Source organism: Strigops habroptila, chromosome 18, assembly GCF_004027225.2.
Source record: "Strigops habroptila isolate Jane chromosome 18, bStrHab1.2.pri, whole genome shotgun sequence".
NCBI classification, from domain to species: Eukaryota; Metazoa; Chordata; class Aves; order Psittaciformes; family Psittacidae; genus Strigops; species Strigops habroptila.
Genome location: NC_044294.2, coordinates 2,720,875 through 2,737,197, shown reverse-complemented (window position 1 = coordinate 2,737,197; position 16,323 = coordinate 2,720,875). Strand labels below are relative to the sequence as shown.

The following is a 16,323-nucleotide window of genomic DNA, read 5'->3' as shown; positions in this document are numbered from 1 at the left end:
TAAAGCAAGAGGTTGAAAGCAATTACTGGGGCTTAAAGAGGGGAGGGAAAAGGAAGGCGGGGGGAGCTGAAGGGCGAGCAGAAAGCTGTGTGTGCACAGAGGAGAACCTGCCACCGGAGCTACCAATTGTAAAGTTTTCAGCATGGAGCTCCCGCTGTGCCGGCGGAGAGCGTCTGCATCACGAGGGGAGACCTGTCAGCTCTAATGAGCACCACGACAGCACGAAAGCGTCTGAGCTGCTCCAAACTTGCAGCAAACTCGGCGCTGGCTCCTGCCTTTAACTCCTTCCTTGCCCAAGTCCCAGCTCCGAGAAGGGGGCTTGGCTGGGGGAGCTGGCAGCACGTGGGGATGCGGAGCCCTGAGCTTGAGGGGTCTCGGTGGAAAGGGAAGGTGACGGGAGGAGAGCGGGTGTCGGATCCCATCGCCTCTGCTGGGCTCAAAATCTCCCCTGGTGCCACAGTGAATATTTCACCCTTCTCTGCACTCCGGGGAGTAAACAGGCGGGAGCGCGCAATTAGAGCGATGCTGTGCGTCCGGGTGGATGGATGGAGGGATGGGTGGATGGACAGGGACCTGCTGGTGAGTGGGAGACAGCAGGGACCAGAGGAGGGTGAAGGGGACAGGGACACGGGGCACAGGGAGGAGAGGGCTGCGGTGGGACGGGGCTGTTACTGAAGCTGTGGTTGCAGGTGATTACACACACAGAGCCGGAGGAGGGACCCCTGTGCCCCCCACCATGGGTGCTGTGGCTCTTGCGGGGCTGATGGAGGATGCTGGGGGCTCAGTGGGCAGCTCCTGCAGGTCATGGGCACCTCTGCAGTGACCACCAGCACTGCCTGACCATCTCCCTTCTGCTTCTTGCTTCCTGCAGCTGGCAAAGGAGAGTGAGCGTCTCCAAGCAATGATGGCCCATCTTCACATGAGACCTTCAGAGCCAAAGCCTTTCAGCCAACCTGTAAGCCTGTGTCCCCCTCCTGGCCCTCTCCTCCCTCTTCCCTCACCGCTGGATGCTGTGGCCTCCCTGCCCTGTGCATGGTCACCACAACCTTTTGTGGCCCCGATGGGCTCCCTGGGATGGGCATGCCCTGACCGCACTCAGCACGCGTAGCCTGGTCCCTTGTGCAAGGCATCAAGCAGGAGTGAAACACAGCCCATGTCAGCATGTTGTGTTGCTCAACCACCTTGGAACATGTCGTGGAGATATCCCATCCCATGGGTGCATCTTGTCCCACGGTTACATCCCATCCTATGGGTGCATCCTCTCCCGTGGTTGCCTCCCATCCCAGCAAGTCTCCCCCTGCAAGCCTTTCTGCCCCTGCCTTGTGGCTCATCCCTGCCCCTGCTTTCCCCACGCTGGTACCCAACTGCCATCCTCCCTCCCGCCTGTCCATGCAGCTGAACCTGGTCTCCAGTGCCACCCTCTCCAAGAGCACTTCCGACACGTTCCCCGACGGCTTACCTCATCCCCCCACCTCCGCCACGGCGCCCATCACCCCGCTGCGGCAGGGCCCCTCCGTCATCAGCTCTTCCACTTTACACAACGTGGGGCCCATCCGCAGGAGAAACTCGGAGAAGTTCTGCACCCCAATATCTTCAGGTGAGCTCCGGGATGTGGCTCAGCACCCTCCATCATACGGTCCCCAGGTCTCAATGTGGGTCCCTTCACCCCCTGCCCCCCTGTTTCTTGTCCCCCCTCCAGAACTTGCACAGAATCACGAGTTTTACAAGAACGCCGATGTCCGGCCACCCTTCACATACGCCTCGCTCATCCGGCAGGTGAGTGGCTCCGGGGTTCACTCTGCACCCCAAGACCTGCCTGCAGGAACCTCGGGCAATGCTTTTCCCCACTTCCTGGGGCTGGAGAATGCCCAGTGCCTGCTGAACCCCTGTTTCTGCCCCTCATCCTCACCATGGATGGGTGTTGAACCGCACCAGGGTGTTGCGAGTGATGCTCTTTTTCCCTCTCTGGTTTCCCAGGCCATCCTGGAGACCCCCGACAGGCAGCTAACGTTGAACGAAATCTATAACTGGTTCACACGGATGTTTGCCTACTTCCGGAGGAACACGGCTACCTGGAAGGTGAGAGCAGCCCTGGGGCTCACCCCATCCCACTGGGGCTGCAGGAGATGCTCCAGCTTATATGGGCACCTGTGGTAGAGGACCAGTTCATTGCACAGCTCTGAGATGGTGGTGATTTTGTGGATAAATCCTACATTTTTCCCCTCCAAAATGCATCCCCGTTGTCTGGGGACACATTGCAGTAGGATATGGCAAAGGGCCGTGCTGTAGAAATCCAGGTTGGAGTACAGCTACCCACCACAGCACCAGGAGAAGGGCAAAGAAAAGAGCAAGACACTGGAAATACCAGATCAGGTTGATGATGACCAAGGCGGGTGGTGTTGCTGAGAGCAGGATGTGCCACAGCCAGGCAAGGGGAAGCTGTTTGGGGCAGCCCATGGGTGCAGGGGCTGCTCCCCCCTTGGGTATATAGAAATCAAGAACTGAGAAAATGCATCTCCAGGAGCGGGTGGTGGTGAGAAGGAGCAGTTATTGCCCCGACAGGGGAGGTTTATTTGTTGTTTCCTGCTGTGTGTATTTACTGAGACACGGCTGCTTCCTGCAAGAAGTGGCAGAGGGAAACCAACCCTTACAGAAATCAGAACGAGTGAGGTGCAAGTGAGATGGTGCCTTCTGAAAGGGTTAAGGAGGAATCGGTTCTTCTGGAGCCCCCGTGTGTCGCTGCTGCAGATCGGAGCTGCCTGCAGCAGGGGTTTGTTTCTCACAGCAAACTTTGGGTAAATACCAGTTGCTTCGGCTGCAAAACGCTACAAGTGGCCCCTGGCTTCAGCATGGCCCGTCCTGAGTATCCTGAGGGTGGCAGCGGGAAGGAGCAGGGCAGGAGGTGCCAGGGTCATTTTTGGTGCTGGCCATGGCCCGGCATCAGTCTGGAGTCCCCCTCACGGCACTCACGCAGCACTGCAGGCCAGCGGCGCATCCCTGATGCATGGCTGGGCACATCCCTGGGCTGGCCTCAGCCCGTGGGGACACCCCCAGGGTTGGGAGGTGATGGGGAGCAATGGGACAGGGAGCCCGGAGCAGCCATCGCTGCTCCCAGGCCAGTGTCTCACCATCCAGTGCAGAGCAGGGACTGTCCATGGCAGCACTTTACCTGCTCCGTGCCTCAGTTTCCCCGTCTGCGCAGTGAGATAATGGCAGCTGAAAATGCCTTTTTCCTGCCCTCTTACTAGCTGAAAGGAATAAATATTTTTGGGTTTTTTCCTATATGGCTCCCTACACCTTGTGTTCTCCAAGGGCAGATTTGATGTTTTAGAGAAGGGCATCCCCCAGCCCTTCTGGTTCCCGTGTTGCTACTCTATTTTTTTGCTGTTCCTTAACCAGAAGGGGATTAAAAAGAGCTGTAGGGGGATGATTCCCTTCACAACCCCCAGTGTCCAAGGCCAGGCATCTTTTGAAGGAGGAGGAAAAAAATACTCTATTTCCACTCTTTGGAAAAGCACAGTTTCTGCTGTGGCTTCTCCTTGTCTCTGTAGCTTCCCCTGGGATGGGGCAGGGGTGCTGGGTACCTTGTCCCCACAGTGGGATCCCTATCCCCAGCACAGCAAAGGGAGCAGGGCGGGGGGTGTAGAGCAAACATCATTAGCAAAGACAGATGAGAAGCAAACAGAGCAGCCAGGTCTGGCACTGAACAAATACTCTGTCAAAATACAAAAGCCACGTTAGGATGAGGCAGGGGACCCACTGCTGACACCGGGGGGAGGATTCCCATGTTGGGGATCTCAGCTGGCACCTCTTTCATGTCCTGGGACCAGGTCCCGGCCCGATACCCAGCACCAGGGATGGGGTGTCCCAGGCTCCGGTGAGGCTGAATCACATCCTGCCCAGTGCCAGGATTTATTTTCTCTCCACTTTTGCCTTTGCAAGCACATACCCACCGATGCCCCCAAGCAGGGGATTTCACTGGGGGGACAGAGGGGAGACGTGTGCCTCCACGTGCAGGAAAGGTTTCAGGCTTTGCCACGCTTCTTGCCTTTAATCAGGGCTTTGTTTGGACGAGGAGTCCCCTGCGCGCACAGGAAGGAGGAAGGGGAGCATGGGGCAGGATCCGGGAGGAATTCCTGTGTTTGCTCAGCAGGGGACAGGGGTTCAAGGGCAGCAGCAGGACCCAGCCCTGGTTGGGCTTCAGACCCCCAGGCATGGGATGCAAGGATAGAGTTGGGGCCTGGGTTCATCCTGCTGCCTTGAGAGCAGCCGTTCCCTCCTCACTGGGTGATGCCAGCACAGGGTGTTGGGACCAGGGATGCCTCAGTCCCATATCCCAGATGAAGCGCATCCCTCTGGGTGATGCACCGGCTCTACAGCACACTGAGCATCACCCGAGGAGCTGGGCTGGTGTGTTCCTGATGTGACCCAGGGGTTTCCAGTCCCCCCCAAAAAATCACATCAAACAGCACCAGTGAGCCTCAATCTCCTTCCCCAGGAACAAGGCAGGGAGCTGCTTGCAAAGTTCCCCTTTGGGCTGGCTCTGCCAAATGGTGAGAGAAGCAGGAGCCTTCGTGGCCCTGCTGCTGTGCAACTCTGCTCTAACCAGGGCTGTTGTGGCAGCACCAGGCACCATGGCACAGCCGGGGACACCAGGGCAGCAGGCACAGGGCAGCGGCTGGAGGATGATGGATGGAGGGATGGAGGGATGGATGGAGGACGAGGGAAGGAGCCCCACTTTGTTTGGTTTTGTCCTTAAATCAGAAAGGAGAAGGGGTGATGGTGCAATGTGATGAGTTTCTGGGAACTCCAACACTTCCCAGCATGGGGGGGGTTCAGTCCTTGTGTCTCCTTTTGCCTTGTTGTGTTGGCCGGCTCCTTTGTTTATACAGCCCCCGTTCGACCTTTTAAATTGCTGTTAATGTTTTAGCGTAACGAATTAGTCTCTCATCACGAATCAGGACTCGAAATAAAAAAAAAAGAAATAAAAAAAAAAACCCTCCGAGGCCAACTTCCTGAAATTGGGGTCATTCTCATTTGCAAGGCAGAGAATCTGAGAACCTTAATGCAAGGAAATTTATTCAAAGGCAGAGCCCCGGCGTGATTAGGCCCTTTGTAATTATAGCTCGGAGAGATTCCACTCCAGCCTCCTGCCTCCCTCATGGATTAGCAAGTGAGTCGGAAAAATACACAGGATTTAATTAGAGGCAAATTAAAATTGGTAATGAAATAGGGGCAGTAGCAAATGGCAGGGAGTTGGAAGGGGAAAAGGGAGCTGGCATCTCTCGGGGCTGCGCTGTCTGCCTACGTGTGCGTCTCTTTATTTTACATTTAGAAATGTAAAGATGGTCGATGTAAAGAAGAAAGGGAGGGAAAGGACCAAAAAGGGAGGGTGGGGGGAAGAAAAAGAAAGGAAAAGATTAACTGGCTTTGCTTAGCATCACTGAGTGAGCTGCAGTGGAGAGGGCGGCTCTGCCCTGGGTCCTTGCTGGTGTCACTTACCCCTTGTCTTCATCTTCCTCAGCATCTGGCCAAGGTCCATGAGGCAGGGTTGTGTCCCACGCATGGTTTGGGGGCTCAGCTCCCACCTGCCTTGGTGCTGATGGGGCGAGCACCGGCCATGTCCCTGTGTGGCTCCACAGGGCGTTGGGCTGCAGAGTGGACAGCCCAGGGGCATGGGGAGCCAGAGGGGCTGGGTGAGGAGGAGGATGGTGAGGAAGAGGAGCGGTCTGGGCAGTGGGGTGAGGGCTGTACCGCTGAGCTCTCCTGCCCGCTCTGCCCACAGAACGCCGTCCGCCACAACCTGAGCCTGCACAAGTGCTTCGTGCGTGTGGAGAACGTCAAGGGAGCCGTGTGGACCGTCGACGAGCACGAGTACCAAAAGCGAAGGCCACCAAAGATGACAGGGTGGGTCCTTTCCCGCGGGACACAGCCCAGGAGCCACACTCACACCTTCCCCCTGCTGCCAACCCCTGTTCCTGGAGCTCATCCCTGCATCCTTCTGCTTTCTCTTTCTGCAGGAGTCCGACTTTAGTCAAAAACATGATTTCAGGACTCGGTTACGGAGCACTTAATGCAAGTTACCAGGTAAGGACCCAGTCCTGTCCCTGGCAGGGGCTCAGGGGCATTAAACCTTCACTCTGCAGCCCTGTGTGGTCTCACAGCCTCCGTACCTGAGCCGATGCCACTCTCTGTTGCAGGCTGCCCTGGCAGAGAGCAGCTTCCCGCTGCTGAACAGCCCCACCATGATCAACACGAGCTCCGCCAGCGGCATGCTGCACGTGGGCCACGATGACGTGAGCAGCACCGTGGAGCAGGTCAACAGCAACGGCAGCAACAGCCCGCGCCTGTCCCCACAGCAGTACAGGTCAGCCCAGCCAGGGCCAGGGCATGGGGGATGCTGCTGGTGGGTGCTACTGGGAGGGTTCGGAGCTAAGGGATGGTGGCATATGGGGCACCAGGAGCTGCTTGTTGCCTCCTGTGGCTCCCGTCCCCCAGCCGAGGTGGGGGTTGGACCAAAGGGGATGCAGACCAAGGGGGATCAGCTCCCCGAGGCTGAAGGCTTCCCTCCCCACAGCCATCCCGTGCACGTGAAGGAGGAACCAGCTGAGGCAGAGGACGACAGCAGACCCGTCTCGCTGATGGCCACCACCAACCAGAATGTGACGATTCCCGATGACAGGGACCTGGAGGAGGAGCTGCCGGTGGAAGACTTGTCCTAAGGACCCCTTCCTCCTCCCCACCGAGGGGCAAACCCTTCCCACCATCCCAGCCGGAGACCAAGCGATGGCTCCCACCTCCCCAAGGTGACCTTCGGCGTTAACCTGTTTTTTAAAGGCACTTCCACAAAGCAAAAGGGTTTCCTTGGTGCAACGACCTGTTGCTGACGGCGCGTCCCTCACGCTCCCCACTGCCCCACGCTGCACCCCGGTGACTGACTGACCCCTGCCGCGGGGGACATCCCGCGACACGAGAAGCAGAAACCCAAGAGCTGGACTTTTTCTCCCCTCCTCCCTTGGTTAGTGACTGGTGAACGAGGATGGTAGGTTGTTTCTGTCCGAAATGGTCCCTCCTTCCTTCCCTGTGCGCGGTGGGCACAGGGAAGGCAGCTCTGTCCCCTCTTCCCTGCGGTGCTCAAGCCTCCACCAGCGACTGCCCCAGCAAGGGAAGGCAATGGCAGGAACCCGCTGTTGTCTCTCCATCACCCAGTGGGGTTTGCACTAGGAGGGACTGTGGACCCTGCCCATGTGCTGCCTTCACCCAGCTTTGGGGGAAGAAACAGCAGAAACAGGAGGCAAGTCCTCTGCCATGGTCTGGATGTGGGACTTGCACCGTTGTCTCACGGCTGGGCAAGGATGAGGACGAGCGCGTTGGTGGGACTGTGTCCCTTTAGTCTTGTCACCTCAGCAGGTCACTAAACCACCCAGTGAGCAGAGCAGCCCCTGGTCCCCATAGTGGGGGGCTGGTGGCACCAGCAGTGATGACCATCCCAGCCGACCACAAGCACTGGCAGTGAGGACACGGCTCCCGCTTCCTTCTTGATGTCATCTGCAGCAGGTTACACCCCTCCCAGTGGCCCAACTTCGGCTCCAGGGAAGGCTCCTGACCCCTGTGTGCCTGATTCCTGCTCCGAAGCTGGGGCAGGGTCTCCGAGGCTGCGGCTCGGCCATCCTGCTGGTGGCAAAGCCAAATCAGTGAACCCCTGTGGTGGCCAAACCTGGCCGCGGCCGCTGAGCCGAGCCTGCTGCCGCTGGGGCTCCCGCTTTCATCTTGTCCTTTCGTTATCCTTTTGTGTGCGTCCAGATGGGAAGATACCAAAAGATTTCTAGAGACAGAAGGTCCATAGTTCAGGTGAACAGATGGTATTAATGCCAAAAAGAAAAGAAATATTAATAATAACGAGAACAACACAACCAAACACCCCTCTTCTCCCTGCTCTTTCTTTCGGTGGTGGTGACGTGGGTACCCAACGCTGGGCTCCTCCTCTCCTCCTCCACGGCCGGGCTGGCACTGGCTGTATTGGTACACAGCGGGATCTGCTGTGATGGATGTGGAGCTGGTCGCAGTTCTAAGCACAGCTCTGGGTGTTCCCAAAGCGACCCGGAGCACTGCTCCATCCTCCCAGTACCCTGGGTTGACTGTGCTGGGGTCCTGGCAGCAGCACCCTGGGAGCTGTGGTTTGGGTTGAAAATGCCACATGCAGCTTTGGTTCGGGGGGTACTTGCTTGTCCCCGTATATCACCCCTGTGACATCCCCAGGGGGCTCTCGGCTCTGTGGCACAAGCCTGCACGTCGCATCATCCTTTTTGCTGCTTCTTGCACCCTCTATACCCAAGAGGCTGCAGAGATGGGGTGGGGGGTCCCTGACTCCCCCCTGCACCCATGGGTGAGGCTGGGTTTCCCTGGGCCGCCTAGGTACTGTCTGGGGGATACTGAGACCCTCAAGGAGCCGGGTTGGGGGGGCACAGCCCGGTGGGGCTGTAACGGGGGTTAAAACCCAGCAAATCCTGCCCTCCCCAGCCCCACATGCGGATGCTCGGGCTGTTCCAAGCCATTCCAGGCTGTTCCATGCCATTCCGTACCGGCCTTCGCTAGGTGTCTCCACTCGACCCGTGTTTCCTGCTCCTGCCTGGCTCGCTGCTGCCAAAACACTGGTCTGAGGAGGTTTGTTCTCGGGGCCGATGGGGTTCTCCCCTTTTCCCCGGCCTCCCTTGGCATCATCCTCACTCCATTGGACACCAAAGACCCTGCCTGGGCTGGGGGGCAGGAGCCAAACCCCGTCTCTTGCAGCCCCATCCCCCCCGAAGGATCTTTTTTCTTTATTTTTTTTTAATATTATTTTTTTTTAACCAGTCTTGATTTTAAGTTATTGTTTCGACCACGTTTACAGCTTCAGAGGGAGGCAGCGGCGCAACGTTGCTGCTCTCCCCATACCAAGGGATGCCCCTCCTGGGTGTTGAGGTGAAGCCCCTGGCTCCGTGTCCATGTTCACCCTTTGCAGGACATTCCCTGCTTCCATCCAGGCTTTTGGGGTTTGGTTTGCATCTTCCTGGTGGGGGCTATTGTGCCTCTTAGGGCTGTGCCAGCGCCCGGTGTCACCCCTCGTGCTGCTCTAGGACACCCCGATGTCCCTGCAGAGGGAATGACCTGGCCTTGCACTGGGGCACTTTGTCCTCTCCCTGGAATGGGTTTTGCAGCCTGATGGGTGCAGCGTGGCTGCTGCTGCAGGCACTGGGTGGTGGGTGCTGCAGGGACACCTTCCACTAGAGCAGGTTGCTCCAAGCCCCTGTGTCCAACCTGGCCTTGAACACTGCCAGGGATGGGGCAGCCACAGCTCCTCTGGGCACCCTGTGCCAGCGCCTCAGCACCCTCAGGATGGGGTTCAGGAGCTGCTCCCCTTCATTGGCTCTTCTGTGTCCTTTCCATTCACATTCCTCCTGCTCTTCAAATTTAATGCCAATAAGCTTTGCAGCCCCCAGGCTTCTGCATTGAGGCAGCAAAACCTGAGGTGGTCCCGACACAGAGCACACCTAGCACCAGTGGCTCCTGCTTGGGGTGGGATTTCTAGTTTTAAGTGTTTCCAGAGGTACAGGCATCCCGAAACCCTGCCCACGGCCTCCAGATCCAAACCGGTCCAGCCAAAATCCCCATCCACCATCACCCCCAGCTCTGCGAGGACAACCCTGGCACCTTCCCCTCCTCACTGACCTATTCCAATAGGTCCTTAGCTGCCATCCTGGCTCCCAAAAGCACTATATATATATTATATATATATAAAAAAATAAATATATAAATGTAAAGGAGTTTTTTTCTTCGAACACATGCCCAGGTTTGGGAAATCCTGTGGCTCCACTGACGCCTCTTCCCCCTGGCTGTTGCTGAGATGGGAATCACGGTGGGTGATTGCACGGGTTTGATACTCGGGGGGTGAATTTAATTCATCCTCTTACATCCAGCCCGGCTGCTCCATGGGTCCCATCAACTGCTGGTACCATGCCCCCCCTCCCATATCCCCCTCACCCTGCTGGGTGGTTCTTTGCTGATTTGGATTTGAACACATTCGGCGTCTTACCTCAAACTCACACCAAGGCGGAGAGGAGGGAAGGAAGGTAACGGACCAAACACATCGTGTGGCAGAGCTGCTTGTCTGTATATACTGAGATATATATATACTGGTCAAACCTACCAGCACCAATTCTGCTCTTTGTTTTTGTTTTCTCTGGGTATTTTTTGTTTGATTTCCTGTTTCTTCCCAGCCTGGGGCAGTTCTGCCAAGGGAACGTGTGGCCACCTCTCTGTAAGTAAAGGCATTTTCCTGGTATCTCCCACTGAAGGAATTACTCATTTTTCCATGTTCTTTTTTCTTCCCTCAATGATTTTTTCTCCCCCGCCCCCAATAGCTAGAATAGGTAGAGCTGGGGGGGGTGTCAGAAACCAGTGCTCAAAGGGAGGGGGTGCTGGTAGCACTGGGGAGCTGCTGGTGAGGCAAAGGGGCAGCAGCAGCTCAACATGCATCAAACCAAAGGGTTTCTTTGCTTTGTTTACAGCCTCACGCCCCAGAGGGTCTCCCTGGATCTAGGTTTTTGTCCTGGAAGTGTTGGGGAAGGTGGGGACAGGCCAGAGCCAGGGGCTCACCCAGGTGGGTGCCAGCCCGGCCTCAACCTCGTCCTTATTTTTCCTCCCTTTGTTTCTCCATCCTCTTTGGCCTGGGTGGGAGGTGATGCTGGGGAGGCGGGACAGGTCCGCGGGGGCTGGAGGAAGGTGGGGGGGAGGATGTGTATAAAGTGACCCGACCCCTTCCCTCCCGCCGCATCCCCTGTGCTGTATAAAGGAACGAGCATTGCTGTGTATTTGTACTCTGAACCTCCGTGTGTCTGCGTTGGCAGACGGTAAACCCTTGTACAGTAGGAATAGCTGCATGTAATCTGTATGGACAATGGCATTATAAAATGCAATAAAATAAATTACCTATCATGCTGCTGTGCTGGCTGCTTTGTTATGATTATTGATATAAAGAAACCCTGTGTTTTTAATCCTTGTAGGCTCTTGAGCAGTGAAGGAGCGATGGTCAGCCTCGTGTTGGAGGGGGGAGAAGTGACTTGCTCTTCTCTAGGAGGCTGCAGCAGCCCTAGCAATGTAGGTCCCTGTACCTCCTCCTCCCCAGCTCATTCGTTCCAGCACCAGTGGCCAGGACATTGGAGGTCCATAGGGAAGCACTCATGGAGGCTCAGAAGCAGGGCTAGGTTTGCAGCTTTGACATCTGCCCCTTAAAAACGTGTGGTTTTGGCACGTCCCTCAGATAATAGACTTCCAGGGGCATCGGGGCTTTGCCGTCAGGAACTTCTGGCTGTTCCTTCATGTTCTTTTCCTGAACATCCTCACTCGAGTCCCAGCCAGAGCTGCAGCAGCAGCGAAGGGGACAGGGATGGGGACGGGGCAGAAGCCCATTTCAGCCCCGAACTGGCTGCCTCCCATCTGCATCCAGCCCCTGCCAATACAAGCTGCTGCAGCCCCTTTCCCTGTGCTGCTGTGGCCCGGCCAAACTTGCTTAATCTTTTTTCCAGTGGCTCTTTTCCAGGGCTCCTGAACCACATCCAGCTCGACGGTGGCTTGCTGGGGTGCGCCGAACGTGCCACCACCAGCCCCTCGCAGCCATGGGTGCAGGAGCCAGCAGAGGGGCCATGTCCCCGTCGCCGCAAGGGCTTGTGGCTGTTGGTCACTGCAGGAGCATCTGGCTTTGATGGATTTAACACTTGGAGAAAGAGCTTTTAACTTTTAAACTAGAAACCTTTTTTCCTTTCTGTTTTGCTACAGACATGGAAGGTCTCTTGCTTTGATTGCAAAGCCGGTATGTGGATGGGGGAAGAGACTGGGACCAGCCACCCCTTCCCCTCAGTTCCTGGGTGCAGAGTAACTCCGTGCACTTAGAAAACCATGGTACCCTCTTTCTCATCCCCACTCCTCTCATTCTCTTCCCTCCTGGGTGCTCCAGAGCTTGTACCCACAAGGATACCACCGTTCTCTCCATCTTTGCCCTAAATCCATGAGAGTTTTCGCCCACCCCTGAAGCACAGCGCGGGGTTTGCTGCTGGGAGCTGAGCCCCTGGTGAGAGGCAAGTCGCTGCCTTCAAACAATTAAACAGAACAAATGAAAGGAGGGAATGCTTTTGGTTGGGTTGGTTTGGTTTGTTTTTTAATGAGCATTAAGGAATTGCAATAACAGGGGCCAGGAAGGGATGTGGCCAAAGCATTCTTGCTCTGAGATCTGTTCCCCTCCCTGAGCCGCTGATGTCTCCGGGGTCTCTGGTCCATGTGGCTGTAACCCTTGGTGGGATGCTCCAACGTGCTTGGCTTGATGTGTCCATGGCACGACACGTGCTCTGCTTGATGCTCCCACCACTGCTCCTGTGCCTCCCCCTGCCACAGCCCCCCAGGACGGGAGGGGGAAGTCTTTAATTTTTCCATCTTCAAAAGACGAATGTTCGCGGGGCCCCTTTTTTATATTATTTTTTATATTAAATGTCCATTTCCTTCTTTTTCTCTCTTTTTTTTTTATTTACAGAAATAGCTCGTGACTCATCAGAATCCGTGAGCAGAAAACAGTGGGGTCATTCACTGCGCACCCAGCGAGCCGGGGCCTCCCCCCTCGCACAGGAGCCTTTGAGAAGCTCGTTTTGTTTAGGGATTCGGTGTGGACAGATGAGGGGTTATGGCTCCGGCCCTGAGCAAACACGGCTCCGTCTGCACAGCCCCGCTCTGTGCTGAGTCCACGGCCCCATTCATGGCAGGTCAACCGCGGCGTGGGGCTGGGCCGGGTGCTTGTTTTCGCATCGCCGGCGTCTGCTGCTCTCTATTTATTTTCCTTTCGAAACAGCAAAGGGTTCGCAGAGGGATTGATGCCGGGAATGTTGCAAAACCCTCTTTGAACTGCACAAGTCGAGGCTTTAGTGCTAAACCCTTCCCGGAGTCGGGAATGTCGGGGAGGTTGAAATCTCTGCCCAACACTTCTGCATCGCCCCCAGCCCTGGTGTGGGGGGCTCTGGGATAACGGGGCAGCAGCAAATCCAGGGTGATGGGGTGCAGACCCCGCTCTCCCCATGGAGCCCAGGAGCAGCCGGGAGCTGGGAGGATCCGAGTGGATTTACTTTGGCGGCTGAGGAGCCGGGAGCGGGTGCCAGGGTTTGTGAATGTGGGTCAATGCAGTCACACACCTACAGAAACAGGCTTGTTTTCCAAAATACAGCCGGCTCCCACAGAGTTCCTTGGGGAGTATCACAGGATTCATCTGGGTGTAGCACTGCAGGACTAACGTGCCCCCAGCCCCACTCCTCCCTTCCCCAGCACCCATCTAACACTGCTCCAGGGGCATTTTCTTTAGAGATCATGCTCTGGGGGAAAAAATACTTGTTTTTATGGAAAACGCTCTTAGTGTGCCAGGTACTCGGCAGCACTGAGCAAAGTGTAACCCCATGACAGACCTCACTGGGCTCATTCCCATGTTCCTGCTCCCCTCCATCCCTGGAGCTTTCCAGTACAGGGACGGGGCTGTGCAGAGGGCATATCCTTGGCCACCAAAGTTGTGACTCAGCTTCCCAGGCGCTCTTTAATCAGTTTGTGTGGGTTATCAGCCCGAGCTGTCAGCACGAAGGAAAAGTGCTGCTAATCCCCACCCAGCTGCACAGCCTCATGGCCTGAGCCATGCACGTGGCACCTGGGTTCCCAACTCCATCAGAGAATCATGGAATCCCAGCCTGATTTGTGTTGAAGGGACCTTAAAGCTCATCCAGTTCCAACTCCCTGCCCTGGGCAGGGACACCTTCCACTAGAGCAGGTTGCTCCAAGCCCCTGTGTCCAACCTGGCCTTGAACACTGCCAGGGATGGGGCAGCCACAGCTTCTCTGGACACCCTGTGCCAGCGCCTCACCACCCTCACAGGGAACAGCTTCTGCCTCAGAGCTCATCTCAATCTCCCCTCTGGCAGGTTAAAGCCACTCCCCCTTGCTCTGTCCCTACATCCCTTGTCCAAAGCCCCTCTCCAGGTTTTCTGGAGCCCCTTTAGGCCCTGGAGCTGCTCTAAGGTGTCCCCTTCAGGAGCCTTCTCTTCTCCAGGCTGCCCCAGCCCAGCTCTCTCAGCCTGGCTCCAGAGCAGAGCTGCTCCAGCCCTCACAGCATCTCCATGGCCTCCTCTGGGCTCGCTCCAACAGCTCCACGTCCCTCTTGTGGTGGTGTCTCCAGAGCAGAGCATCACCCCCTGCCCATCGCCTTCCCCAGGCTTGAGGCAACCCCAGGGCTGCTGGGTCCTTGCATCCAGCACCTTTGTCCGGTGGGTCCATGTCCCTCGGGGCTGCCCGGGAGGAGCGGGGCTGGGCTCTTGGGTGTCGGAGCCGGTAAACAGGGAGGAATGTGCGGTGGCAGCGCGTGGGGCTGGCGTGTTCCCGGGTGAGTCACGGGCACACCTCGCGCATCCCGCCACCGCCGGCGCTGGCTTGGATGCTGCTGTAATGAATCCTTGTGGAAAGCTGCCGGGTCCTACTGGGGCTGCGGCCAATGGAACAGTGTCAGGTGAAGGAAATGACCCAGCCAGTCGCTCTGTGGGGTGGGGGGGGACCTGCACCGGGGTGGCCCCCCCGGGATGGTGTCATTCGGTGCTCCACCCTCAGTAACATGGATGAGCAGAGAATGGTTCTGCAGCAGCAGCACCATGGCCGGGGAGGAGGGTGCATGGCCCTGCATCCCGCTGCACCCCATCCTGCTTCCCATGCACCAATCACTGCTTGGGAAGCACTTGGGGCTCTGTCCAGGTCGGGATCCCTGTTTTCCCCACCTGCCAAGCAGGGACTGATGTGCAGTGCCTGGCTCGGCAGGATGAGCTGGATGGTGCTGGCTCTGCGAAGGATGCAGCTCCAGCCGCAGGATTTTAGGGCCACTGTAGGGTACAGGCAGGGATGCTCCTCTTGGGAGGCTTATTTAAAAGGCACAAGCTGTGGTGACAAGTTGGCTTTAAAGCAGACCAATGCTTGAGGTCTTGCACGACCTTCTCAATCTCCCTGGCTTCAGGCTGGAGCTTTCAGAGAGGTCCTGAGCACGCAGGGTCCCCCCAGTCCCGCTTTGTGCCCCGGGCTGCCATGTTTCCCCCTCCTGACCCATTTCCTTCACATGCAGCCACAGTGGTGAGATCCCAACACTTTCCCCTTACCCCTCACCACACTAAATGCCACACCACCGTGCAGGAGACAGCACCAGGATTGCAGCATCCTCATGCAGGAAAGCAGCGGGATGTGGGGAGTCATCGGGGCTGTCTCATGGGCTCAGCCCCGCTCTGGGAACGCAGAGCCAGAGCTCTGGATTGCAAAACTGAGCATTGCCCAGACCTGCAGCGTGTCCGGGAAGTGGTGGCAGAGGGAAGTGGTGGCTTAAGGTGACCCCAGCCCCACACTGCAGGGAGGGCACTCCAAATCTGGCCAGCTCAGCCCCAAGCTCATGCTGGGCTCCAGGAGGTGGGAGCAACCCCAGCCCCTCCATGTGCTCTGCGATGCTGGGCTCTTTAAACGCAGGCAAACAGCAGTGTTATTAAAAAACCACGTTTGAAACGGTCCCGCCAGCTCCTACATGACGCTCTGCACGAGGCCGAATCCCCGTGGGGACCCTGTGCCGGAGAAAAGGCCCACATGGGACATGCTGCTGCTGCCGGGAAGCTCCGTGTCACGGTGACTCTGGGGCTGGTGATGGCCGTGACACCATCCCCTCCGATCCCAGCGCCCCGGGGAGCCTCGCCTCGCTTACCAGTTGGGGAAACTGAGGCAGGGAGGGGTGGCGGCGGCAGAGGCTTTCCCCAGGACACGCCAGCAGGGTCAGGGATAAAAGCAGCCTCGTTGCTGCCCTGCCTGGGGCACTCCCGACCACGGTTGGGCAGAGGGAGCCCCCCATTGCTTCCCCAACCCCAGGGGTTTTTTTGGGGGGGAACCCAAGGCTGAGCCGAGCCGCAGCGCGGAGCCGCCCCGGCCCTGAGGCTGCCGCTGGGATCGAGCAGTCCCCGGAGCGGCTTCGGCTCCCGCCCGGACGGGGGGCACGGACCGGTCTCGCAACTTCTCCTTTAATTAATTCTTAAGGAATTAGGGAAAACAACCAAACACCGGAGCGGAGCGAACCGAACCCAGCCCCGCGCCCCCGGACGGCGCTCTATATGCGGCGGGGCGGGCGATAGGGCCGGTCCGAGCGGCGGGGGCTGAGCCGGGGCCCAGGTGAGCGCGGCCGGGGCCGGGGGGCCGGGCCGGAGGCGGGGGAGGGCCGGGCCGCGGCGGGGGCCGGGCCGGGGTCCGGGGG

At 57.6% G+C, this 16,323-nt stretch overlaps 1 protein-coding gene across 4 annotated transcripts in view; it reads left to right on the top strand.

Annotated features, from left to right (window-relative positions):
• The window catches only part of FOXP4 (forkhead box P4), a 55,269-nt gene extending 44,295 nt beyond the window's left edge, over positions 1–10,974 (top strand). For all 4 annotated transcript variants that reach the window (XM_030473409.1, XM_030473411.1, XM_030473408.1 and 1 more), the window contains 8 exons: positions 872–955; positions 1,396–1,597; positions 1,700–1,776; positions 1,978–2,079; positions 5,786–5,907; positions 6,021–6,087; positions 6,201–6,367; positions 6,578–10,974. In XM_030473409.1, the coding sequence (XP_030329269.1) occupies positions 872–955; positions 1,396–1,597; positions 1,700–1,776; positions 1,978–2,079; positions 5,786–5,907; positions 6,021–6,087; positions 6,201–6,367; positions 6,578–6,722 (966 nt within the window). In that variant the 3' untranslated portion in view covers positions 6,723–10,974. The remainder of the gene's footprint in view (positions 1–871; positions 956–1,395; positions 1,598–1,699; positions 1,777–1,977; positions 2,080–5,785; positions 5,908–6,020; positions 6,088–6,200; positions 6,368–6,577) is intronic.
• The last annotated feature ends 5,349 nt before the right edge of the window (positions 10,975–16,323 follow it).